Source organism: Clinocottus analis, unplaced genomic scaffold (assembly GCF_023055335.1).
Source record: "Clinocottus analis isolate CAN_PGR_092001 unplaced genomic scaffold, fCliAna1.0.p SCAF_22, whole genome shotgun sequence".
Classification (NCBI taxonomy): Eukaryota; Metazoa; Chordata; class Actinopteri; order Perciformes; family Cottidae; genus Clinocottus; species Clinocottus analis.
In genome coordinates this window covers 1825001-1837240 of record NW_027175954.1, presented here as the reverse complement: position 1 = coordinate 1837240, position 12240 = coordinate 1825001, and the positions used below count along the sequence as shown (strand labels likewise).

The window sequence follows — 12240 nt, the reverse complement described above, 5'->3', positions numbered from 1 at the left end:
CGTGAATGATTGTAATTTGTGTATCTGTGTGTGTGTGTTTGTGTCCACAGGCTGAAGCCATTCACATCGTACAAGTTTCGGATGCTGGCCACCAACGACGTAGGCGACAGTGTCCTCGGCAAAGAGACGGAGGCTGTTACAACCCTGCAGGATGGTGAGAGACTGGGAACACTGGGAATGAAGGAAGGAGGAAATAGCTCGATTTCAAAACGTGATAGAATGTAATAGTGTGAAAATTGTGTATTCTCTTTCTCTGTGTTTTCCTTCTAGTGCCTGACGAGCCCCCAGTCATCCTCACAGTGAAACCAACAACCACTACCTCAGTCCTGGTGCAGTGGAAGGTATGCACACGCAGTAAATACGCACTAACCCGGGAAACACAACTTTGATTGATTGCAGGGTAATCACCCATTTGGAGAATGAGACCTGTGCACACTGTATGCAGAGTGCATGTTGTGTGGATGCCATCATCATTATCTATCGAGCGAGGAACGGTCGGAGGGCACCGCAGACAGATTGGAGGGACGGACAGGCGGAGGGACAGACCGTCCTGGCTGGTGGAGAGAAACGTTCAAACTCTTAATGAGGATATACCAGCAGGAGAGACGTTGGAGGGCGAGGGAAGCAAACACCCGCAGTGTCCAACAACGGAGGAGAATAGAGCGAAAACGCTGGCTTTAGAGCATCCGGGACATTTGGAAAGACAGTAAACGCATCCTGGATACATCACTGTTTGTCACTCTCCCTCTTCTGTTTGAAAGTGTCTTCTCTCCATCTCCTTCTAACCTCATGTCGAAGCATAAGGAGGCAATGAAAAACAAAGTCGCCAGCAATTTCGTCATCCTTTACAAGAGTGCCAAACCCACTGAAGCATCACTTTGTCTGTACGGGTTACAGCCGGTCCAATCCGCCAGCCCTTTCAAGTGAACTCTGATAAAATGCTTGCTCTGCCAGCTTCCTGTCAGTCACCCTCGCTACACCAAGGAAATGAAAATGAGCACAGTGCAGAAGTCTTCCTTTTTTGAGAAATGAAGCACCAATGCTTCACTCTGTACTTGTTTGCATGTTTTTTTTTCAGCGTCCCGATGACGACAGTATTAACGGGGTGCTGACCGGGTACCGGCTGTATTATCGAGAGCTCCAAGTAAACACCTCCACTTTAGCTGAAGCAGAGGTCCAGGCAACCAAGAACAACACCACGAGCGCCCTCATTACAAGTGAGTCGTACTGAAACTAATGTTAACTGCTCATTAAGCCCCACTCCCACGCAGTTACTGTTGTTACGCCTGTCAGACCTTTCGTGTGCGGCACATAAGCAGTTTACAGTAGAGGTGTAACAAAATTAAGATGTTAACTTAATTAGTTTACCTAAAGAATCCTGCAAGCACATTTATTTTGTTCCTTTACTGACATAAGGCAAATGTTAATTACTTTCTTGATATCGGAAGTCACAGGGACTACGATAAATGCAAATTTCCTTCACTGTTGAATGGAAAATTGTAATATATGATAGCCTTGATATCTGCAGGTATCAAGAACAGCATTAAGCTTGTTAGACCTTCTATTCAAAGTATGAAAAGGGGTGTTGAAACAAAACTGTCTTTCAAACTTTTACTATTCAAACACAGTTGTTTTATTGAATGGCGCTTTGATTGCACGGCTTATTGTTGAAGTTGATCCACTTATTGATGTGTCCTTCCATCTGTCTCCTCCTCAGCCAAGAGCACATTCAAGACGGTGAGCAGCGCCTCGCTGACAGAGTTTGAGTTGACGCGTAAGTCATTCGATAAGTACAGCGCCTGGGAGCTTTATGTTGTACAAGTGATAACAATAACGAGCATATTCGCTTCGCATGCATGTTGCACAGACGTACATGTATTTTCCTTTCTTTGTAGAACTGAAGAAGTTCAAACGCTACCAGATTGTCATGACCAGCTACAACATCATCGGAGAGAGCCCGCCCTCCTCGCCGGTGGAGGTGTCAGTTGGAGAAGCCGGTAGGTGGAGACAGAAGGAAGCCTGGTCATCATTACAATGTATGATCGACACATTTTGTTCACGACCCGTTTACACCTGTGAGAGAGAATGTCAGAAAAACGGTTTTGTTGTACAAGGTCAAGTTTCTTCTCTCCTCCTTGTTAGAAGGTTGCGTTCTGGGTACAAAATGTAACTTTTTGTTTTGCAGGTGACTCTTAAGAGTGTTGCTCTGCGTACATCAGTTACAGTGGGATATAAAGATCCTTCTTCTTCTTTTAATTTGACTTACTTACACCTTTCAAGCATAACATTCTTGACTTTAGATATCTCAGTTTAACAGAATAATCCCATCTCAAATTCCACTTTCTGTGCTTCCAACCGTGTTACGTGGTATGAATCAGCGAACGGAGTTAACTCAGTTGTAATGCAAGATGGATCTGTTGTCATGCAAGTTAGCAGTAGCTGCCATGAGTTCATCCATACCACACACACACACACACACACACACACACAGTTTTTCTTCTCTGGGAGAAGCTGGTAAGAGAACCTTGAGTTTGGATTGTTTTGTTAAATAGTTTTTTCTCTCCTTTCTCTCCTTTTCCTTTCTTGCTTTGTCATGTCCACGCCTCCTGTCCTGCTCTTTTTTGAGTCCTGTTCGAGTAGCATTCCCGTGTGTGTGTGTCTGAGGGCGTGCGTGGGCATACATCTGTCCACATCAAAATGTTGTCGGGAGCCGCACACAGTCATCTATTTTGAAGTAATGGCCCAACTCCTGTTTAACTTTCACCGCAGAGTCAAACCGTGGATCCATTACACAGACTGGAGTGCAAATATATTCTCTCACACACTTCCACACACACACACACACACACAAACAACCGTGCAAGTGAACAGATTTCACCCACACGTTTTTGCAATTTTCCTCACAATCTCCTGCTTCCTCCATCAGACCAACATTGCATTGCTATTCAACGGGGTGTGTGTAGTGTGTGTGAGTGTAGGAAATATGTATCACATGCAGATGAGCGAGAGTTGAGGATAAGCAGGGGGAAGCAGAAAAGGGCTGGAGGTGGATGATGAAATGGGGTGTTATGGTCTTTTCTCTAGCCTCAGGTGCACGCTGAGTGTTCATGCATATGTGAAGTACAGTGGAGTAACAAGGTGCTGCCTTAGGCCCATTCTAATTGGAAGGGTAAAACATATCTTCCCTACTTTCCACTCTTACACCCGGCTGCGCACACACACACACACGGTAGCTGTCTAACCAAACACCTTTTCATCCTGCAGCTCCCTCAGTGGCCCCTCAGTCTATCAGAGTGTCAGCCGTGTCTCCCTCCATCCTGGAAGTGACCTGGGACACCCCCCCTCTCGAGACCCAGAATGGACTCATCCAAGGATACAAGGTGACAAAGATTTCCTTGAGGCAGACAGACACACACACAAAAAGGGAAAGAAAAATGACCGCACAAAGGAGTACCGCTACGAGTGTCCATGTGATAGAAAAGATGTTTCGCTCTGCAATTTAAATGTCTCTCCTCTTGTCTTGGAGGGGTTTCGCTCTGCTGCACCTTCAAGTGTCCTATAGCGGAAAAAGAGGGAGTGCTAAGTTAGAGAAAGAATCTGAATATCCTTTAATGGTTTCAATATCACTCCTTGGCCTATCTCTCCCCCTCAACTCCCCTGTCACACCCCCGCGCTCTTATTACTTCAAACACAAGGTTATCTGTCCTGCTTTAGACACATTGATTTCTGCAGGAGAAGAGGGGGGGAATGGAGAAAGAAAGACGGGAATGTAATATTTGCAGAGTGAAGAAATGAGATGAGCAAGTGATCCCCGTAGAATCCTGATTAGAGGAGAGGAGCGAGGGAATACGCTCAAACTACTGGAGACGGCTGGACACGGCGGGGGGAGCGCGCGGCAGAGGGGGTTAACGAGATTAAGCTGAGAGGAACGGAGCAAAGAGCGAATGTTTAATGAATTTATAGGTTCTGACTTATGTTAACACTCCTACTCTGTTAGGTGACCGGCGCAGACGGCAGGTAGGGCTGGAGGTAAACTTCATTGCGAGTGTATTTTTTCGACAGTTGAGGTTCACTGAAACGCTCCGGAGGGGCTGGTTAAACACACTGAGCAGGATCGCGGCTAACAGGGTGATACCAAACTGTGCTGTGGAATGTCTCATTAAATGCGTGGGCAGATTTGTACAAATGAGTAATTAATACTTTGTTTGAGTGACACATTCTGAAAGGAGATTTTTTTTTTTAAAGTAGTATCAATGTTCTCAACTTTTATGTTTTTTTTTCTTCCTCTTACCATTTCTGTCAAAATAGGTCAGTCATTTCTAAAAGAAGCTCTACAGACACAAACCAAAACCTGAAAAGTTTTCCTCTTCTGCAGAGCAAACATCCTGTTTTTCATCAAGACTTGAGATCCAACTCTTTAACTAAAGAGGTTTGATAATCCATTCAAAGTTCTTGATCTCATCAAGTCATATCACAATCATGTTCAGCACAGCTTCAAATAGGCTTTTTGGACTAATCCTAGTGGTCTCACACTCTTACCAAACACCAGAATAGATCCCCTCCAACTCGAGTGGATTATAAAATGTTCTGGACTCTCTACTAAACCATTAAAATGAAGTATCACAAGGAGTGTTGCCTCAAAGGAAGTACCCCTTTGCAGAAAGTAATACATGTTGATTTTAAATGGAGTATATGGATGAGTTATTCAGTATCTCATTATTTTAAAAGCTTGTGGAAGGACAGAGACGGTATAATGCTGCCCTCAAGTGCTACTCATAAGCTGCTACTTCCAAGTTTAGACTGTGTAAATAGAGCATTTGCTGCTTTGTAGTGCCTTCTGTTTGGAATAATAACAAAATTGACCCTTTACAGAAAGGAGCTCATGGCTTTTGTTTTGAAGCAAACTGCACGGAGATGGTTAATGTTGCAAAAACATAAAACTGTTGAATATAAGTAGCAGCTAAGATAATACAATGAACTCTCAGTAAACAAAATTTCCAATCCGTGTGAAATCACGAAAACAACAATTTTGTGATCTGATTGCAGTTTGAATGAGCTGAGGAGCCTCGTACGGTGTGATTGGGGACCCGGGTGGCTGATTGTGGTTGAACACGTTCAAATCAAGCACAGACTCTGCCTGATACATGTTAATTTAGTAAATAAATGTGTTTATTCATTACTCGTTGTTGCTTTATTTCAGCCAAGCTCAAAAGCTGCAACAAACATGGGAGACCAGACGAGTTAAGGGGGAAAAAAGTAATGAATAAGCACATGTATTTACAAATGAATAATAAAGAGCAAAACAAATCAATGAGTGAATAATCAGTAATGTAAGCATGTCTGGATGTGTGAAAACAGTCGTCAGCGGAGGAAGAGAGAGGAGACTCCCCACGATTTGTTGCAGTCTGACTCGAAGGAAGCCACAATTTGCACGTAAAGCAAAAACATTAAAGCTCAAAATCAGTTAACCATCGATGGAGCTGGGACGGATCACATGATCAGTTTTACGTTGCTGGGAATCAGCGACACAAACGAATTAGGAAGGCAAAAATCCCCGTGCCAAGTCCTTGTTAACGTTTACAGAGAAGCAATAGAAAGCATCCTGACTGGAAACATTACAAAGTGGCATGGGATGTGCAGGTGATTAAAACTGCCCAAAGCGTCATTGGGACCCATCTACTGAGCATCATCAGTGAAATTGGTGACAAGAGGAGCCTGCAAGCAGCGCAAAGGAAGTGAAAAGACGAAACCCACCACAGCCTGTTCACCCTTCTGCCGTCTGGCAAGAGAAACAGAGGAATCAGCTGCTGCACCTCCAGACTTCAGAGCAGCTCCTTTCCTCTTTCAGAAGCTTATCCTCCACACTGCGCCTGAAGAAATTGTTGGGCTTTTTTTTGTCTTTTTTACGTAGTAAAATGGGACTACAACTGCCCCGAGTGTAGCACAACTGTGTTCTACATTGACAATATATATGAACCTTGAATCATGAACGAGACTAAGTGCTATTCCAGCTGCTGTGGTCATATAGTCTCACCTTAAGATGCTTTTCCTGGTCCATCTCTAATGCATGAGGCTCAACCACCTCTGTAACCTTGCTGTTAGTGCTCATCTGATATGGGGAAAGTCGAACCAAGCCTCTTTTTTCTTTTTTTGCCGGGCTCTCAGCTGTTGTGTACAACATTAAAATGTGAAAATGTTTCCTTAACATTCCGCTGAGATTAAACAACATGCAGTGATTTGTAAAAGCACACATTTAAGGCAAGTACATGCTCTGAAGAATATTAAAGTGGATATTCACCAGTCCAGTGCCGTTATGAGCAGGAGGCAAGCTGTTTTACAGCATCAAACCGATTTTGTTAGCGGATATGCATTTATATAGGCTGTTTATTGGCAGTAACATATCAAGTATATCGCTTCTTTTTTCTTTGCTCATTATACACAACCTGTTTCATTAAAAGTATGTGACGATAGAGAATATATAAAAGTCACATTCAGAATTTTATTTTTTTTACTTTTCTCTGATGAAACTTAACCGAGCAATGTGTCTGTCTGAGGAGCCAAAAAGGCACAGAGACAATATTCCTCAAAACATACTGTACACCTCCAGGAAAACTAACACAAAGTCTGAACTTTAAACCTACTTCATCATAGCTTTGATTAGTTATACTCCAAAAAGCCATTTTTGCCATCATTTAATCGTGACATTCACACTGTACAATGTCTTTATAATGATCTCATCATACTCGGTACAATCTGCAGGTGACCTTTGTTCTATTTAAGTGCACAGGGATTGACCAAAGTAGCCTGCTCGTCTTCATTACTGACCAACGTGTTCATTGGTGCCACGTGAGCCTGGACAGTGACACATGGACTCCATCTTTAATCATGCGATTACTTGAATCGGGTTCAAATGAGCAAATCTCATGTCGTGTGACTGCTTGATCTGTTCGCCTGTCAACGCCAAAACGAATCTCTCCATCTCCATCTACTCCTCGTAAAACAAACATCACAAGGTCTTGTTTTCTCGGATCAATCAGGAGGCCTCAGGAGGAACGGACAGAAAGTAAATAATATATGGAGTTGGCAGAAAAGGCGTGAGGGAGAGGAGAAACCCGCAGGAGGGAAAGTCGTTTGGAGACGAGCACAGCGGTGTTATTTATACAGTGTGTGTGTTTTTTTTTTGCTGTTTGGCAGATCCACTACTGGGAGAGGGACAAGCAGAACCAGAGTGAGAAGGTCAAGGTGATTTTCGTCCCGGACACCCGCGTGCACCTCACCAACCTGACCAGCTACACGTCGTATCTGGTCACCCTGACGGCCTTCAACACGGCCGGAGACGGCCCGCCCAGCGACCCCCGCGGGACCCGCACCCTGCAGTCTGGTAGGGAGCGCTGACGGCGCGGCTGTCATAACCAAATTACCAAGCTTTTTTTTTTTGAGTTCCTCTATTGAATTTGTCGTCCTCCATGGCGACCCGCAGCTCCCAGCAAGCCCAGCTACCTGTCCTTCTCCGAGGTGACGGGAGGAAGCGTCAATGTGTCCTGGGGAGCGCCACTCACTCCTAATGGACAGCTGGAGGGCTACAGGGTCATCTACCAGCCCACCGCTCCTGTACAAGGTACACACACACTTTGTAAACACACACACAAATGCATGGAGAGGAGGACGCTGACATTTCTTTTTCATTGTCTGTGCGAGAGCAGGAGTCAGCAAAGTGGTGACGGTGGACGTGAGGGGCAGCTGGCAGAGATGGCTGAAGGTCCGAGACCTCGTCAAAGGAGCGACGTACGCGTTCAGCGCTCAGGCGCTAACCGTCAGCTACGGACCGCCGATACAAGCGAACGTCAGCGCTCAGCCCGTGCAAGGTAGGCACGGCCGGCACTCGCCTCACTTTTGTCTTTTCCGACCGACAGCACATACTCAGATTACAGCGATAGAAAACCTTCATTCGAGTGGAAATGACTGCAATGTGATTCATGCGTACTTGAGCGTAACTCAAATAACTTCAATAAAGTCTTCGTTATATTCCGTGCCGGGTGAAAAATGTAGAAAATGTGACAATTTCCTGATGTGTAAAATGGAATTTCATTAATGTGCTGTCTTTGCTGTACTTGTATGTATTGATTGAAGTAAAATGCTTTTTATTTGATCAAGTAGTTTAGTTTCATGTCTCATGTTTTATTACATTTACACCAATACACTAACAACAAACTAACGAGTGGTTATGGTAAAGGTCAGGAGACGCTTTCATAAAATGAGGTGTGTGTGTGTAATGTGTGCGTGTGTGTCCCTCTGACACCGCAGGCTCCCCTGGGTCTCCTCTGGAAATGTCCATCACCAAGACGTCCTCTGCGCTCACTGTGCACTGGTCGGAGGGAGAAATGGGTGCAACGCCCGTCACTGGCTACGTCATTGAGGCGCGTCCGTCAGGTGAGCGAACGCCACGCGCAGGTCAACCGCCGGCTCGCTCGACATGCGCGCACCTCTCCGTCGTGCGCGCCAATTATTTTCATTGATTAAGAGGGAGGGTGAGCGCGACACTGCAGCTCACTTAGCGCCGCTTTCTCCAGATTCATTTAGACCTGCTGTGCAAATCAAGTCAGCAGCAATTTTCTAATAACTATTACCAGAGGTATGAAAGAGAGAGAGACAGAGAGAGAGAGAGAGAGAGAGAGAGAGAGAGAGAGAGAGAGAGAGAGACAGAGAGAGAGAGAGAGAGAGAGAGAGAGAGAGAGAGAGAGAGAGAGACAGAGAGACAGAGACAGAGAGACAGAGACAGAGAGACAGAGAGAGAGAGGCTGTCTGTGGCAAACTATTTGTTTGAGAGAGATTCTACCACAGATAATAATGATAATACCCCTTTTATTATTAGTAATAACAGTGATCATCAGCAATCTATAATTGTCTGACATTCTCTCTCTCTCTTCCTCTCACCCTCTTTCTCTCTCCTTCTCTCTCTCTTCCCCTGTCACCCACTCTTTCTGTCTGTCTCTCTCACCCCTTTTGTTTGTCTCTATCTCTCTCTCCCTCTTGTCCTCTCTTCCTCTCTCACCCCTTTCTCTCTCTCTCTCTCTCTCTCTCTCTCTCTCTCTCTCTCTCTCTCTCTCTCTCTCTCTCTCTCTCTCTCTCTCTCTCTCTCTCCCTCCTGTCCTGCCTCCTTCTCTCTCTCTCTCTCTCTCCCTCCCTCTGCAGATGAAGGAGTGTGGGATTCCTTCATCAGACTCCTCCCTCCCAGCAGCAGGTCTGTTTCAGTCCCTCTGGAGCGCCTGAGGTCTGGGATCAGCTACGAGTTCAGAGTCATCGCTGTTAATCGCTATGGTTACGGACAGCCGAGCACACCCTCTGCTGCTCTCGCTGGTAAACACACACACACACACACACACACACACACACACACACTGGTGGAGCTCAGGCTAATGAACATGTCCAGGTTGATCCAACTTGCTTAATTGGGGTTGGACTGAATTTCCAGCCAGTTGGAAACGGCGTGAGCGGCGACTGTGACGTGTGTTTGAGTTTGCTGCCACCAAGAGGCCGAGCACGGGACTACAGCCGCGCTCACGAGGGAGAACGGCCTGAGGGTTTCTCCGTTTCTCAGTCTGTGGCACGATAATTAATGAAAAGTCTTCAATCCAGACATTTATACAGCTTCCTCTCTCTTACCTCATAAACCGATCCGAGTCAACTTCAATCAACTTAATTGTTTTTCCATCAGATCGTTTAAACAATCAGCAGGATGAGTTTTATAACACGAGGAGGAGGAAGAGACAAACCATGACTTCATTTTGTACGTAAAGCACAAGAAGAGTTGATCTCTCCGTCACGTGTGTCTCTCTCTGTCTTCAGCGCTGTCCGAGCGCCCCTTCTACGAGGAGTGGTGGTTCCTGCTGGTCATGGCTCTGGTGGGACTCATCCTCATTCTGGTGGTGGTCTTCACCCTGCTGCTGCATGGACACAGCAGCAAGTACAAGGCCTGTGGCACAGGTTTGTGGCTCTCATATCGGTGCGTTATAAGATCACAAAGTGGTGAAATTCAAGAAGGATTTTTTTTTTGGCAAAAGATGCATTTTCACTCACATCGATCCACTCAACAAGCTCCCCACATCGACGCTCCGCTGCTTTACTCCAATGTACTGATTCTGAAAAGCTGATCCTTCGGTTCACTTGTATGGAGGGTAAGCCGGCCTCCGGCAGACGAGTGTGACCAATTCACAGTGTCATCTAACAGTTTTATGGCTGTAACGCGTGAGAACAGACACGTTTGAGTTTTATTCGCAAGACTTATACGATCCATTCATCAGCAATTTACTAGATTACGTCTCATGAAATGCAAATGCTGCATGTTCTCATTTCAGCTGTGTTCAGATCACATTCACTGCTCTCGTGAGATCCCACGGGGAAAAGAAGCAAACCAGTTTTTCGTACTCGTATCAGGACCGCTCTCTTGTATCCCCGCCCGCACAGGGTCAGTGAGGCAGCGCAGCAGCCCCGAGCAGGACGAGTCTCACTCAGGGATGATTATTGACGTGGATTGAAGGACAAGCTCGCTCCTCATTATGACAAAGAGGTTTCAGTTTGTCTGATGTTTTGCCCGGTTGCCGATCTCAAGCTTCTGTTCTTCCTGTTTTCCTGTTTTTATGCGAGTTTCTTCTCCCCTCAGGCGTCCTGTGATGTTCTCAGTTGTGAGCTTTTATCGTCACTTTGTGCGTGCGTGTGTGTGTGGATGAGTGTGTGTGTGTGTGGGGGGGGAGGGGGGGGGGGGGAGTGGGTGTATGTGTGTGTGTGTGTGTGTGTGCGTGCCTGTGTGTGTGCGTGTGTGTGCGCGTGCAGGCATGCCAACATCCATAATACAATCCCTGACGACGTAGGTTACATCAGGACAGTTGTTAATCTGAGTTGCCACGGAAACCTTGGCACAATCTCTGGGGCAGTGGAGCAAGGGAGGAGCTGGAGGATGAGAGAGAGAGAGACAGAGAGAGAGAGAGAGAGACAGAGAGAGAGAGAGAGAAAGAGGGCAGGCGGGACAAGTCCACCGACACAAACAGGGATATCGATTCACTTCCGTCAATTCACTTCAATTTCTTTTCATTTGATCCGTACAGCATCAAATAAGAGCAGAAGTTCTCTCAGGGCTCTTTCCACAAGCAGAAGCTCCACAGCTGCGTTTCATAACGCGTCAGCGGGCGACTGCAAATTCAATTTCTGTTCGGATGACCGTGAATCATCCGGAGCCCATCGTTGTGTTCCAAACAGCGTCCAATTTCTCTCAATTCAAAACCTGACATTGTTTTCTTTATTGTTCCATTTGTTCTGGTTATTGGTGAATAAATTAAGACGGCGTTCCGCGCGGTCGCGAATGACAAATGATGCACGGGCGTTTTTTGTTTGCTCCTCGTCCTCAGAGCTGCATGGATACGCAACGTCACAAAAAAAGACATGGATTTGAACTGAAACGTTTCCCCGCCGTTCACATTTCCCCTCCAGGGAAGCACATGTCCACAGCGGAGGAGTCGGTGACGCTGGACAACGGAGGCTTCACCGCTTTGGAGCTCAACAGTCGGACGCTCAACACCAAGAACGCCTTCCTGAAAAAGAACGGCACCAGGTGAGCACTCGCCCACTCGCTCGCTCACATTTAATGGATCCATTGGAGTTATTTCATGCATTGGTTCATTGTTCACGTGTTTGTTTGTCCAGGTCTCCTCCCAGGCCGAGTCCAGGTGGTCTTCACTACTCCGACGAGGACATCTGTAACAACTATAACGGCGCCGTGCTCACCGAGAGCACCACGCTCACGGAGAAACCCACCGAGGTCTCTGAGTCAGAGGTATCTCTCCCCATCTGACTCTCTCGCTCTGATTCAAAGGCGTTACGGAGCGCTGCGGGAACGAGTCCTCAAACTCTGGAATGAGTTTAAGCACTTCCTCGTCTCAAAGTTAATCGGTTTCTCGAATGGGTTTTTTTTTTTCTTCGTTAGAAGCCTGAAATAAAGTTAGCGGTCTACCCGAGCTTAAGAGATTTTAACGTGTTGTTCCACGTCAGTGAATACCCAGCGGTAGCTGACAAGTGGTTGAATGAGACGACTTAACGTCCTCAGCTTCTGAGGAGAAGCATCCCGTGTTATCTCGGCGTCTTTCCAGAGGTTTGCCGTCTGTCAACAAATGAATCGCAGATGTGCCAGATGCCTTCGACCCCGAATGTTCCTCCCCCTTGAGATGAGTCTCTCCCTCTGATCAAGTC

General features: G+C 46.2%; 1 protein-coding gene across 7 annotated transcripts in view; it reads left to right on the top strand.

The window, feature by feature from the left end:
- LOC137792840 (protein sidekick-1-like) overlaps positions 1–12240 on the top strand; it is a 214878-nt gene that overhangs the window by 200622 nt on the left and 2016 nt on the right. For all 7 annotated transcript variants that reach the window (XM_068588606.1, XM_068588607.1, XM_068588605.1 and 4 more), the window contains 14 exons: positions 51–154; positions 271–341; positions 1079–1217; positions 1718–1774; positions 1896–1997; positions 3265–3380; positions 7195–7381; positions 7481–7618; positions 7704–7865; positions 8305–8430; positions 9193–9357; positions 9847–9984; positions 11485–11605; positions 11698–11827. In XM_068588606.1, coding sequence (XP_068444707.1) covers positions 51–154; positions 271–341; positions 1079–1217; positions 1718–1774; positions 1896–1997; positions 3265–3380; positions 7195–7381; positions 7481–7618; positions 7704–7865; positions 8305–8430; positions 9193–9357; positions 9847–9984; positions 11485–11605; positions 11698–11827 — 1756 coding nt within the window. The remainder of the gene's footprint in view (positions 1–50; positions 155–270; positions 342–1078; positions 1218–1717; positions 1775–1895; positions 1998–3264; positions 3381–7194; positions 7382–7480; positions 7619–7703; positions 7866–8304; positions 8431–9192; positions 9358–9846; positions 9985–11484; positions 11606–11697; positions 11828–12240) is intronic.